The sequence below is a fragment of the Laetiporus sulphureus genome, assembly GCF_001632365.1.
Source record: "Laetiporus sulphureus 93-53 unplaced genomic scaffold LAESUscaffold_13, whole genome shotgun sequence".
Classification (NCBI taxonomy): domain Eukaryota; kingdom Fungi; phylum Basidiomycota; class Agaricomycetes; order Polyporales; family Laetiporaceae; genus Laetiporus; species Laetiporus sulphureus.
The window spans coordinates 677448-690557 of record NW_024468522.1 but is presented as its reverse complement, the minus strand read 5'-3'; the positions used below and the strand labels follow the sequence as shown (position 1 = coordinate 690557).

Sequence of the window (13110 nt, the reverse complement as noted above, 5' to 3'; positions counted from 1 at the left end):
GAGGACGAGGAGGAGGAAGAGGACGAGGAGGAAGAGGATGAGGAGTAGCTTAGCTTGTGGTGCGTCTCGAGTTTGCGTTCATGCGGTTGATGTTGAATGCGTGCAGAAGGGTGCAATCTTCCGGACTTATCTCCACCATGTTTAAGTATACCTGGACGATGGATGGATCTCTACATTTCGCGCAACGCTTGTTTTGGTGACCAAATACAAACTAACCTGTATCTTTCGGCTTCTGGCATTAAAGTGCTGCTGCTCGCCAGACATTGCAGCTACTGACGATCTGACAATACTCTGCACATTTACAAGCAGGGCAGGAACAAGTGAGAAATTCGTAACGTTCGATCGTCGCAATCCTCCGCATCCCGTCATCGAGTCACATGTGAGGTTATACAAGTGCATGCAAGGCCTGAGAGGGTGGCTAGACTTAATGTACGCATGTCGCAATGAGTACAGAGACGTTACTCATTGCGACATGGTCAACATGGCATGTAACGAGTCAATCACAGCAAAGCGAGCGTATGAATCAATGCACCATATCATGCCAAATGACTTCCTATAGTTTCTATAGTCTCCGTTGGATGCAATGGTATTGTCGTCTTGTCGGTAGCTACTGTCATTCGGGAGCAGTCGCCGTTGGAACCCAAGGGCTGAGAGGGTCAAGCTCAAAATTCATTGCGTTCCGTCGCCACGATAGGCACCGCACAAACTGAACGGATTATACATTCGGATGTTTAAATAACACTACATTGATGTTCGCGCAAGATGGCCGACACTTGAAACAGTTATACAATTGATATGTGTTAGACAAGCAGAGCTGGTCACATCGCACTCCACCCTCATACACGAACGTGAGCAGAGTCGTGAGGCGGCTGGGCATCCAGGATCTGGTCAGCACATATGTCCGATGATCACAATGCTGTGATACTCACCGTCGACTTGATGTCGAGCACCTGGGCGAGAGAGTCGAACTCGCCGGTCGTGGGGACGGCCGCACCAGTGCAGACTGCGTGGTCAATGAGCTGAAGTACCCGACAATAAGAGACACGACACGCACTGTCAATGATCCGCTGCTCGGAGAGGTGCAGCTTGGACGCGATCTCCGAGTACGAAATGCCTGATCGATCGTCGACGCCGACGGTTAGTGCGTCCGCAATAGCGCGAGTCCTATTGGACGACACCTTTCTTGTCCTTGGCGGCGGCGAGCGCAGTGCATTGCGGGTTGGGAGCCATGTTCGTCGAGCACGGCAGTGTACAGAGATGCTATGGGATTCAGACAAGTCCGAGTCGGGTGGTGGTGGAAGTATGCGGCAGAGAATCGATGGGGAGAGAGCAGGCCCTTTTATATGCCCCCGATGCTCCGTGGCTCGCCGTAGAGTTCGCCAAATTGGTCATTCGGATGCATATACAGATCAATATCGGGTGTCCTATCGGTTGAACGTTCTGAGGTCCGTCAGCCCAAGTAGCCCAGCTGCTGGTTTGATTTTTGATGCGGGAGATGGGGTTCGTGACATTGCCTTCGAGGCGCGTCCACCAAGTTGCTGTGTGCGGTTTGCAAATATCTGATACACGAGGCGAGAGCAAGCACCCGGATAGCCCAAGCTTCCCGGACACGGAGCTTGGCTTGCAACCCGGGCGACAGAGCGGTCAAAGGATCTAGCGTCGGACGCGCGTATGAAGCGCTTGCGGATGCGACGTGCTCTTTCGACCACCGACAACTTCTGCCTTGCCCGCTCCTCCCGTAGACGCCTCTGCCTCAGCTCGCGATGTACAATTGCTACTATGCAGCTTGAAGTTGACAGCTCAAAGCTCTTGTTGTACGCTATTCCGAACCCTTGGGGCCCGCGGCGACTGGAGCTCTCTCAAAAAGTCGAGCGCAGCGAGATTAGCTTGATATCCGTGACGGCATCCGCATATTTCTTGGCTAGTGCTTGAGGGAGGTGCAACACCTTTGAAGACCATCTGGGGAACGGTAGTGCGCCAATGCAAACCTGTGAGTCGAACAGACCCGATGACAGCTCGCCTCGAAACAGTGTGGGCAAGATGCACTGAGTATGGACACGATAGCGCAGGAGGCAGTCAGGGAATCAATGCAACTACGTGGCGGTCTTACAGAAGTACGTGTCGACACCCCATTGACGTGTACCTCTCTAAATGTGCTGCTCGCTACCCAGCCAGGACTACCTACATAAGGTCTCGTTTGCTGCGCAATACCTGTGCCGTCAGCAATCGCCGCCAGCCTGAATGAACGCGCGACCTGGGGACTTGACATCGATGACTTCTCTCTCCAATACGCCCATCTAATGTTGAACACTGGCAGAGCAGCGGCCAGCCGCTGCATTGATGCAGCTTACAGGCTCTTTTCAACTGAAGCGATCTATGTCTCTCTTGTGATTCAAACCACGAGCCCTTGTTCAATCTCGTTCGACCGCTCAAGCTGCTTGCCCAATGCATTCCACGAGATTGGTCCTGTTGCTATCCTCTCTTGTTTTTCTCAGCTGGAACTCTCTGGTGCGTTATCTTCCTTTGCTGAACCGGCCCTCTGTACGATGATCAATCTTGCTTATCTCCATCATTCTGCTGCATTCCTAGCAGCAAATACAAGGAGGACCGCCACATCGATCGGATCCGTGATACAGATATCGGCCTTGTATATGCATGAGCTGAGAATGCGCTGATGGATATGAGTCTCATGTACTCTTCTTTTATGTCATCTGTGCAGTGTTTGCAGCACAACTTCGCTTCTCGGCGGAGATGCGCTGCAGATATCGGCAGGCTGTTCCCTGGGCGTCGGGATGGTCTCCGCCTAGAACCCACGGCGCCCAAATATATCATCACGTGTGAGAGAAAACGGCCTGATGCGGAAAGGGGCGCGGCTCGTTGGCGGATGCCCGCTGTGCGCGGCGGGCACGTTGCATGTGGAGCGCATCATATGATTCCCATATTGGGATCCGTCGGGGAGCGTCGCACCGTCGGGGATTGCCTGTTTGGGTGATCTGCGGCGGGTCCGAACAGCGCAGGCGAGTCAGGCTTGTGCGCAAGCGACGCGCCAATCCGCCTCGTGTCGCGCCGCGCCCGCCTTAAATGCCCGCCATCCCGTCTACGAACAGACAACAATGGCATTCCCGTATCTTTTCGCAACCTACTCGAGCCCGACGGCTACGCCCCAGATGTACTCCTGGGAACTCGACAATGCTCCTATGCGGCTCGCTACCGTGTGTCAACAGCAACATCCGCTGACTCCGATCGCACAGCCGCACCCGCTGACTCCGATCTCGCCGCCATTATATCAACAACTGCAGGAGCCAACGCAACCGCAGGAAGAACAGCAACAGCAGCAGCAACAACAACAGCAATCCGCATACCAGCCGCCGCAGATGATCCACGTCCCAGAGCGCATTCCAACCAACCGGTACCGCTTCGACACCATCACGCAAGAAGAGTTTATGCAGCTCGCGGAGAACGAAGGCCGCGCGTCAGAGCCGCCGAGTTCGCGACGCACGAGCGCAACCCGCTCTGCGCATTCCAGTCCTGGAGCCTCGACCGCGTCGAGCACGCTGCCCATGCGTTCTGCGCCTGGGCAGCATGCTCAGGGAGTCCACCCGTATCGCCGCCCACAATCGGAATCGGCGGCGGGACGTGCGGACCCGCGATTATCGCCTGCAGAGACGGCGGGGATGCGTCCTGCATTGGATACCGAGGCTGGGCCTCGGGCTCGTGCTGCTAATGGCAGCGGGAGAGCAGTGAGCTTACCTGCGGCCGGGTTGGCCGTTTCGTGTCCCGCTGTGAATTTATGGAGAGATAAATTAGTGAGACTACCGAGTATGAGCGGGACGGCAGGGTCCAACAGGTATGTTCTGCGCTCTGAGTACATACATTGACCAGATTTTCATCGTCTGCCTCGCTCGTAAAGCCCGACTGCCGCAACACCCGCCTCGCCCGGATTAGACCTTCAAGGCCTGAGCAACCTCCCTGCTTCACCGCCCTTAGCCCCGCGGCGCTTCAACGTCTGCACAGACATGCAATATGATCCAACGTCGAATGTCCTGCTCGCGATGCTCGAGCTGCCCGGCGTGAAGAAGACCGACGTGCACATCACCCTCGCGACCTGTCCTTACAGCCGTGCAAAGCTGCTTACGGTGTCCGGAACCTCGCGGCAGTTGCTTCCGCCCGACCGTGGACACACCGTGCGCGAGCGCAAGTCTGGTGAGTTCGTGAGGAGCATCGCCGTCCCGCCTGAGACTTCTGTGAGTGTGGTGCTGCTGCTCGCGACGTGGTTTCGTCCCTTGCTGAGTGTGATTTTCGTGCAGATTCAGGATGTTCATGCGATTATGGAAGACGGTATCCTGACTTTGAGAATTCCATGTGGCCGAGCTGTGCATGCAGAACCACCACAGGACGTGCCAATTGCGTGAATAACGAAGGGTGCTATGGACGCTTGTCTCGGTTTTGCTACGCTCTCTCTTGCTTTGGAAGCTGAATCAATGCTGGACTTACTGTGCTGCTTTCCTTCCGTATCTTCTCGTTCGCTGTCCATGTTTTCTTGCTTTCGCTGTGTGCAAAATGCTGCCAACATCTATGACCATGTTCGTCTTCCTTATTCATCTGCGTAGTATATGATCTTGTAGCCTGCTATTTACATACATGTCGCATGATACAAGTTTTTCTTGCCTCGGACAAGTTGTGTTGGCCCCTCATTGTATGACTATCCATCCTCATCTTCCGAAATATAGCCATTGATCTGTACCGATGATAGCACTCAGAATATGTATGAAGTTAGCGCTACCACAGACAATTCAATCAAGAAAACGACTATCACGATTTCTGGAAGCGCAAGGCGAAGGTTTGATAGTACTGAACGCGACGTGTCCGGTGCCCATCTCTAAGGTCGTAAGCAAGATAAAAGTCCGCAGGGTCCAACAAATGATGCTCACGCCTGCTACGCATTATTATTTGTCGTTTTGAGGCTGTTTTGGACCCCGGTTTCAACAGTGGACGCGACGCGCAACGAGGCGAGTCACGTGATCGCGTCTGCAACGAGCACCCGTTCTAACACGGCAGATTTATCAATGTGGAAAATAGTGTGGGAATGTCGGCTGATGTCTTACATTTGCGGCAAAGGTTTGCCAATGTAGCATTTAAATCGCAAATAGTTCACATTCACAGCCAAAGTGGAACATTTACATTTCCAGCATGAAATGCCATAGTTGCAAATATTTGTCACATGTGTAAGAAATCAGTCGACATTCGCACACAATTTCCCACCTTGATAAATTGCGCCATGTCTGCCGTGTAACGTTCAAGTTCCTGTTTCTCCATCCTCATTTCTCTTGATATGTGGCGATACGACTGGCTGCGGTATACTCGTCTGCACTACGTACACTTTAAATGAATTAAAGGAACTGGCTCATGGTAGGTTGCTTGAATTTGGACCGTTTAACACTTCCGAAACCATCATGGGATTTTGTCCTTCAAATCTCTTGTAGATGCCTGCAAATCTATCAATCATGCATCGGACACGCAGAAGGAAAATATGAATTGCATCAAGATTCGCTGGAAGATGGCAAAGGTCAGCTTCTGAATCACATTGTTTCGTCAAATTTGAAGCAAAGCAAGTACGTGTCACCTTATATTCTGACAAGGTTTGTGCCCTTGTGATCGAACAGAGCGCACAGAATTTATGATTCATCCTTGCAGGATTGCTTGGCGATTTCAATCTGATGACACATTCATTCCAATGTATATCTGCTTAGCCATTGTTTCTTGGATGTTTTTCTCATGAAATTGACCAGCTAGGATGGATTATCAAATTTCTAACATCTTAGAACTCATCCCACATGACCGCATTCTGTTTGAGTTGGAACTTACGATATACTGTCTCACGTACGTAAGGTTGAAGTTGCAAGCTCGTTGCAGGAATACGATCTCTACCATCCCATTTGCAGCTTTTTCGATGACTACGGTGCGGGCTGTTATTGCAAACTGCTCTCAAGTCAAAGGTAATGTGTAATTCGAACCAGAGTACTCTCGCAAAACTGATGTATCTTGCCTGCGCTGCGTGTATCTCATATCCACTCCATGCGATGAACTGTCGGGAATGACTAGGATAAAGCCTCGCTGAACAGGTTGTTGCAACTAGCTATGCAATCTAGCCATGCACAGTCACCGCTCGAGGAGCTGAACATATTTCTGTTGTCGATATTCGAGCAGATTATCGACTATCATGCGAACGATCCTCATGTCCTGATGGCATGTAGCCTGACATGTCAGGCACTCATTCCCATGGCCCGAAAGCATCTATTTCACTCTGTTGAGCTGAAAACGGCTCACAACTGCAAATGGTTTCTGGGCATACTGGATGGTTCGAATGCTGCATGCACAAAGATCACCGCCTACATACGCCACCTCTCCCTTTCGCCATCGCGCATATGGAGCACCTTATGGACGAAGGAATGGTTGCCCCGCATTCTACCGCAGTTGATATGGGTAGAGTCTCTCAAGATCCAAGCTGTTCGATGGAAAGAACTTTCAGTTCAGATGCAGACATGCATCCTTTCCATGGATATTCACACTCTCGACATGTACGTGCTGTTCATCCAGCCCAGTGAGCTATTCTGCATGCTTTCTGCATTTCTGCATCTCGGCTCTCTTCTGGTCTCCTATGTGAACATCAGCCAAGATCCCAATGATGCTGCAAAATTTCCGTTCGAAGCGATGGAAGGCGTGGAAAAGGATCCTCTCACTGAGCTGGTTATTGATTGCGACGGGATGTCAGGAGACTATAACTATTCCGTGATGCGCTGGATAGAACATTTTGGTCTCAAGCTTGACATGCGCCAGCTTGTGTTCTGCGATAGCGTGTACACTCTGCAAGAGGAGTTAAAAGTTCACCACGAAGTTGAACAACATGCTTCGCCAAGCAGGAGCATCTCTGGAAATCCTCAAAGTTTGTTTCTCAGAAGGTGAGTGATTTCATTCGTCACTCTATGGGCAAACACACTCATGTTCCATTTAGCCCGTATAGAACAGCTCGATTTTTCTCATAACACAGCACTATCTCATGTGCATATCAGCACTGCTTCCATCACTCTAGTCTCAAGTTTCATCTCTAAATACCTCTCCCAAGTAGGCCCAGGAAAGCTCCGTGAACTCAGAATAGAGACCTGCCTGCAATGCGTTAATGGTGGCCTGAAAGTTGCAGGATCTATTGATTGGAAAGCTCTGGATGATTCATTAGTAGCGGCAAGACACGCGTGTCCCGAGCTTGCCGTGGTCTTCAGTTTTCCCCAGCGTATAGCCAAATCACCATCCCAGTTCCTCGTTGTGGCCCAAGTGATTGCTGAGCACTTGCCCGGTATTCGCAATTGTGGGACACGTCTTGGATGGGCATGTGAACCACCTCATTTGAGAGCTGCTTGGGCTCTCGAAGGCCAAGTGACATGAATATATTAGGTGAGCGGCATCGTCATGCGACTGATGTAATATTCTAATCAGTACATGAATAGCTTGTATACTCACTCGGACACCGCAGTGCTGTAGAAGCTTGAGGTTAGCAAAACATTTTTCGCTTCCCCATATGCGTTTTAACCTGGTAAGGATGCTTGACCTTCATTAAATATCTGATCGCTTCGTTCTGGTATTTTCTTCTGTGACTGATGTGTCACAGATTTTCACGTTTTCACCTCTGCACGTGACCAAGACATCATTTGACATCAGCGCTAGGCTGTTCAGAAAGGAACGAACTGGTACGCAAAGTACTAACAGTCCTAGACGCCCCGAAGGTCCAGGTCTAGTCACGTGACATATCACATAATATTCACACATGTGACAAGTAGCGCTGCTATTAGGTAAGCCTAACTTATACAGTAATATCATCCCACCTAGAAGCAACGGTCGGACTCCGAAAGAATCCAACGCAGGGGATACACACCACCGGAGATATGTCCTTAAGGGGATATTAGTTCACATGCACGAGGTAGATAGATACCACGCCACCGGAGATGTAGCCATTACAGGCAATACCATTCCCATGGTCTTACTAAGTAGTTCGGAGGTTCGGCATGCATGACACACGTAGTCTGACAGGTAGTGGTAACCAATCAGACAATGTCCATTAGCTAGCGGTTCTGGGGTATCAGGGTACCAAGGGTCCCTCCGCTCATGTATATAAGCCAGAGCTCTGAGACGCATAAGTCCCCCAGACTTATTCTCATCTCTGCTACGCCTTTCCATACAGTATTACCAGTGCTCACTTGCAAGGCACTGCTTTACCTTGATTATCTTTGTGTCCATCCCTACGTCGACAACAGTCAGTAAGTGTTTGATCATAAGGTCATAGGCTTAGTCGGCGCTCTGCGTCCTAAGTTTGTGATATGATGTTGAAATTCTCACTGCTTAGTGGATGTGGCATAGTATCGTCTTCTTGCAGTTGTGTGCATTTCATTGACATCGCATGATCGCACTAGATCTCTCAGCTGCAATTTGCTTACTAAGCTTGCCGTTCGACAACGAGTATGCATTTTTGTGTTACCGATCCTGAACGAATTGTGTTGGCCCCTCATTGTATGACTATCTATACCATCTTCCCAAATATAGCCATTCTTTCATACCGGTGACTATTCCAAGCTCACATTTCTGTGGGAACAGCGGTCAAAATGTATGAAGCTACAACAGACAAATTTGTTAAGGAAAATGGCTATGGTGATATTTGGAAGTGCAAGGCGAACATTCGATACTGAGTACAACATGTCTGATGCCCATCTCTAAAGGTCATAACCAAAATAAAAAGTCCACAGGATTCAGTGGAAATGTGAAATGTTCCATGCTCACGTCTGCTACCATTACATTATTTGTCTTTTTGAGGCTGTTTTAGACCCGGATTCCCAGGAGGCGCGACACGTAATGCAGCAAGTCACGTGATCGCATCTGCAGTGAGCGCCCATTTCAACATTCACGTCAAGGCTTTGGCAAGTCCTTGTTATCCGTCCTCATTTCTCTTGACACTCGGCAACTACGAATGGCTACAGTATACTCATCTGAACTACACTTTGAATGACTTAGGGGAACTACAAGACCTTGGAGGCTCGTGAGTCTAGAGAACTCAGTGACTGTGTTCTGTCGGAACTTACGATATATTGACTCACGTATGTAAGACTAAGGTTGCAAACTCGTTGCGGAAATACGATCTCTACTAGCTCATTTGCAGCACTTCGGACGACTGTGCAGGCTGTTATTGCAGACTGCTCTCAACTCTCAAGCTAAAGGTAATGTGCGATTTGAACCAGAGTATTCTTGCAGAACTGACGTACCTTGCCTGTGTTGCATGCATCTCATATCAACTCCATGCGATGAACTGTCAGGAACCAGACAAAGCCTCATCGAACAGTTTTTGAAACTAGATATGCAATCAAGCCGTGCACGGTCACTGCTCGAGGAGGCGAGCGTATTCCCGTTAGAGATATTCGAGTAGATCATCGACTATCATGCGAATGACCCTCACGCTCTGATCGCATGTAGCCTGACATGTCAGGCACTCATCTCCATGGCCCAAAAGCATCTATTTCACTCTGTTGAACTGAAATCGGCTCACGACTGTGAATGGTTTCTGGACATACTGGATGGTTCGAATGCTGCACACACAAAGATCACCGCCCACATACGCCACCTCTCCCTTTCACCATCGCGCGTACGAGACGCCTTATGGATGAACGAATGGTTGCCCTGCATTCGACCGTAATTGATACGGGTAGAGTCTCTCAGGATCTAAGCTGTTCACTGGAAAGACTTTCAGTTCAGATGCAGACATGCATCCTGTCCATGGAAATTCACACTCTTCACATGCATGCGCTGTTCATCCAGCCCAGCGAGCTATACCATGTGCTTTTTGCATTCTTGCATCTCTGCTCTCTCGTGCTCTCCCTTGTTGGCGTCAGTGATGATGCTGTAATTCCTCCAATCGAAGCGATTGAATGCATCGAGAGGTCTCCTCTCACTGAGCTAGTTATTGACACTGAGATGTCAGGAAGCTATACCCACTCCATGACGCGGTGGATAGAACATTTTGGTCTAGAGCTTGACATGCGCCAGCTTGTGTTCTGCGATGGCGTGCATAATCTGCAAGAGGAGCGAAAGTTTACCAGGGCTTGCTTCGCCACTTGCTTCGCCAAGCAGATGCGTTCCTAGAAGTTTTCAAAGTTTCTTTGTCAGAAGGCAAGTGATTTCATTCATCACTCTATGGGCAACCGTACTCATGTTACCATTCAGACCGTATTGAACGGCTCGATCTCTCTCATAACACAGCACTATCTCATGTGCACATGAGCACTGCTTCTGCCAGTCTAGTCTGAGGTCTCATCTCTAAATATCTCTCACAAGTAGGCCCAGGAAAGCTCCGCGAACTCAGACCGAAGACTAGCCTGAAACACAATAATGATGGCCTGAAAGTCACAGGTTTCATTGATTGGAAGGCTCTGGATGATTCGCTAGTAGCGGAAAGACGTGCATGTCCTGAGCTTGCCATGGTCTTCAGTCTCCGCCAGATGTATGCAACAGAATTACCATCCCAGCTCCCCGTTGTGGCTCAAGTGATTGCTGATCACCTGCCTGGTGTTCGTAACTCCGCGACACGTTTTGGGTGAGCACGAGAACTGACTTCGATGGATGGTGGTTGGGCTCTCGAAGGCCAAGTGACATGGTTATTTTAGGTGAGCGGCGTCATCATGCGATTGACGAAATGTTCTAACCAGTACATGAGTAGGTATATAGCTTGTATACTCGCTCGAGCAATGCAGTGCTGTGGAAGCTCGAGGTTCGCGAGACATTTTCCACTTGCCCATATGTGTTGTAACCTGGTACGAATGCTTGACATTCATTGAGTAAATATCCGATCGCTTTGTTACATGTCGAAATTCTCACTGCCTAGTCGATGTGGCATAGTATCGTCTTCTTGCGGCTATGTTACCTTTCATTGACGTGGGTGTCGAGTCACATGATCACACTAGATCTCTCAGCTGCAATTTTCTCACTTAGTTCGCTGTTCAACAATGAATATGTGTTTTTGTATTACCGATTTTGAACGATGACTGCGCTGAAAGTTTGTGATATGCTTGTCGTGAACAGTGTACTCTAAGCATCACCTAAGTGCTGGCACAACTTTCTTGTTTGCCCAAATGTGCCGTTTTAGGTCAAAATTTACTACACGGACGAGCTGCTTACTCCATCAACTCGTCGCAGTCAAGAGCCGAGGTTCATCTCCACTTTGATTCATCCAATCACGTCTGCAGCAGGTCATCGAGTTGATGGTGAATATATATATCACCGCAGACATGAAGCGATTTGCATATGTGGCAAATGCTTAGCAAATGTCGACAGGTTTTTTGCCTTTGTGATCTCAATTTGCTATAGTTCCTTTCCACATTCTGTATTAAGTATTTGCATATAATATGTTGGAGGCAGAAATTTAAAATCATATATTTTAAGCATTTTCAAACTCACCAAATACATTTAGAATTTGAGTGCTGTTGAATGTAATTATACATTTTTGAATTTCAAACTATGACATGTATAAAATATCCAGTAGCAGATGAAGGTGTAATTATGCCTACATTCTACTTCTCTACTGAAGTCATTCTAACCAAGATTACTAGAATGAAAGTCATTCACCATAATAACACCTTCATCTGCTACTGGATATTTTATACATGTGATGGTTTGGAGTTCAAAAATGTATGATTACATTCAACAGCACTCAAATTCTAAATGTATTTGGTGAGTTTGAAAATGCTTAAAATATATGATTTTAAATTTCTGCCTCTAACATATTATATGCAAATACTTAATATGGAATGTGGGAAGGAGCCATAGCAAATTGAGATCACAAAGGCAAAAAACCTGTCGACATTAGCTAAGCATTTGCCACATGTGCAAATCGCTTCATGTCTGCGGTGTATTGCAATCATACCCATATACTTGACTTGATGACACGCCCGCATTGAATGGTCAAAGAACTCTCTGAACTTTTAAATGTAGGTGACATAGAAATGCCTTTCAATGCAACTCTCGATCTTATACTTCAGGTAACGCTACGCCGCCTATTAGCCATGCCGGACCTTCACAGATACCTCATTGGTAAATGTATTTGTACTTAACTTGACTGATTCAAAGGTTGTCCACTGCAGAGAGCCTCCTTCTGAAATCTTTTCCAGTCCGTAGCAAGTCAGGTAGGAGAGTAGGCCGCATGATGCTGCGGCGGAATGGAGATTGAATGAGCTGAAAGCCCGAGCGAGCGAGAGGGGCAAGACGCGCCCACGTGCATTTCATGTGACCGCGTCATTCACAGACAAACTCACAAGTATACAATGCATTGTTCAGAATCGAGCGTCCGGGCTATTTGGAGCACCAGAAATAAAATGTTCCCCCGCGCAACTCGCCTACTCCGTCCCCTCATCCGAGTCACTAGCATCCTTGGCAGCATTCTTAGGCTGCTTAGTTTCCTGCGCAGGCTGCGCCTTGCCCTTCATCGGACGCTTCACCCGTGCGAAGATGCCGACCTCCGGGTCACGGATGAAGTTGATGGTGACCATGGGCCAGGACGGGTGTGACGGGAGCGTGTCGTAGAATTCCGGTGCGAGCGCACGTAGCGCTGGCAGCCGTGTCCATGCGACCGATGGGAAGTCATGGTGTTCGTTATGGTACCCAACCTAGATAATTGCACCAGGTTAACAAACGCTGCGTGAGTGACTGAACAGCACACTGACATTATAAGCGAGGATGTTGAGAGGGCCGTAATACGAGTACGTCTCTTGGAGAAGGCCATCCCACACGTAGTGCTCGGCGATGAAGTGGCCCGCGCACGGGTGCAGGCTCCCCGCAAAGAAGCTTGACGCCAGCAAATATATGAGCGGGCGAACACCGCAAGTCTTGACGAGCACGTAGTCGAAGACGACTTGTACGATCAAGTTGGTGATGTGCCATTGAGTGATACGTTGCGTGCGCACGAAGCCCGGACGTAGGGCATAGAAGAATATCTGGAATGTACTGATGGCAGCGGTCAATGAATATAGTATGAGAAAAAGGTGAACAAACTGACGCGAAGAATACTTTTCCGAGAACGTT

The 13110-nt window shown here is 48.9% G+C and overlaps 6 protein-coding genes across 6 annotated transcripts; 2 read left to right on the top strand and 4 right to left on the bottom strand.

Moving 5' to 3' along the window:
- Positions 1–496, bottom strand: LAESUDRAFT_93458 (uncharacterized protein). The gene has a single exon (XM_040914881.1). It carries the CDS (start codon positions 397–399, stop codon positions 142–144), a length of 258 nt encoding a protein of 85 aa, XP_040765787.1. The 5' UTR covers positions 400–496; the 3' UTR covers positions 1–141.
- Positions 497–786: 290 nt separating this feature from the next.
- LAESUDRAFT_677285 (uncharacterized protein) lies at positions 787–1644 on the bottom strand. Its single transcript, XM_040905654.1, has 4 exons — positions 1179–1644; positions 1055–1114; positions 930–1003; positions 787–869 (listed from the first exon to the last, which is right to left on the bottom strand). The coding sequence occupies exons 1-4, from the start codon at positions 1228–1230 to the stop codon at positions 837–839; spliced, it is 219 nt and encodes a 72-aa protein (XP_040765786.1). The 5' UTR covers positions 1231–1644; the 3' UTR covers positions 787–836.
- Positions 1645–2899: 1255 nt separating this feature from the next.
- LAESUDRAFT_724522 (uncharacterized protein) lies at positions 2900–3129 on the bottom strand. Its single transcript, XM_040908630.1, has one exon. It carries the CDS (start codon positions 3118–3120, stop codon positions 2926–2928), a length of 195 nt encoding a protein of 64 aa, XP_040765785.1. The 5' UTR covers positions 3121–3129; the 3' UTR covers positions 2900–2925.
- A 599-nt stretch (positions 3130–3728) lies between these two features.
- Positions 3729–4731, top strand: LAESUDRAFT_677284 (uncharacterized protein). Its single transcript, XM_040905653.1, has 3 exons — positions 3729–3865; positions 3911–4244; positions 4308–4731. Exons 1-3 carry the CDS (start codon positions 3822–3824, stop codon positions 4410–4412), a joined length of 483 nt encoding a protein of 160 aa, XP_040765784.1. The 5' UTR covers positions 3729–3821; the 3' UTR covers positions 4413–4731.
- Positions 4732–6138: 1407 nt separating this feature from the next.
- LAESUDRAFT_713307 (uncharacterized protein) lies at positions 6139–7440 on the top strand (the record flags this gene model as incomplete). Its single annotated transcript, XM_040906960.1, has 2 exons — positions 6139–6959; positions 7071–7440. 2 exons carry the CDS (start codon positions 6139–6141, stop codon positions 7438–7440), a joined length of 1191 nt encoding a protein of 396 aa, XP_040765783.1.
- Positions 7441–12425: 4985 nt separating this feature from the next.
- Positions 12426–13022, bottom strand: LAESUDRAFT_650305 (uncharacterized protein; the record flags this gene model as incomplete). Its single annotated transcript, XM_040904233.1, has 2 exons — positions 12426–12695; positions 12753–13022. Coding segments are annotated over 2 exons (540 nt in total), but the record flags the coding sequence as incomplete, so codon positions are not given.
- Between the last annotated feature and the right edge of the window lie 88 nt (positions 13023–13110).

Excerpts from the sequence above, each read along its gene's own strand:
- LAESUDRAFT_93458 (XM_040914881.1), bottom strand. The coding sequence starts at position 399 with ATGCACTTGTATAACCTCACATGTGACTCGATGACGGGATGCGGAGGA.
- LAESUDRAFT_724522 (XM_040908630.1), bottom strand. The coding sequence starts at position 3,120 with ATGCCATTGTTGTCTGTTCGTAGACGGGATGGCGGGCATTTAAGGCGG.
- LAESUDRAFT_677284 (XM_040905653.1), top strand. The coding sequence starts at position 3,822 with ATGAGCGGGACGGCAGGGTCCAACAGGTATGTTCTGCGCTCTGA. Across the intron at positions 3,866-3,910 it reads AGGTATGTTCTGCGCTCTGA|CCCGACTGCCGCAACACCCG; the intron begins GTACATACATTG and ends TCGCTCGTAAAG. Across the intron at positions 4,245-4,307 it reads CCGTCCCGCCTGAGACTTCT|ATTCAGGATGTTCATGCGAT; the intron begins GTGAGTGTGGTG and ends ATTTTCGTGCAG.
- LAESUDRAFT_677285 (XM_040905654.1), bottom strand. The coding sequence starts at position 1,230 with ATGGCTCCCAACCCGCAATGCACTGCGCTCGCCGCCGCCAAGGACAAG. Across the intron at positions 1,004-1,054 it reads CGAGCAGCGGATCATTGACA|TCTGCACTGGTGCGGCCGTC; the intron begins GTGCGTGTCGTG and ends TTGACCACGCAG. Across the intron at positions 870-929 it reads TGCTCGACATCAAGTCGACG|CCGCCTCACGACTCTGCTCA; the intron begins GTGAGTATCACA and ends CTGGATGCCCAG.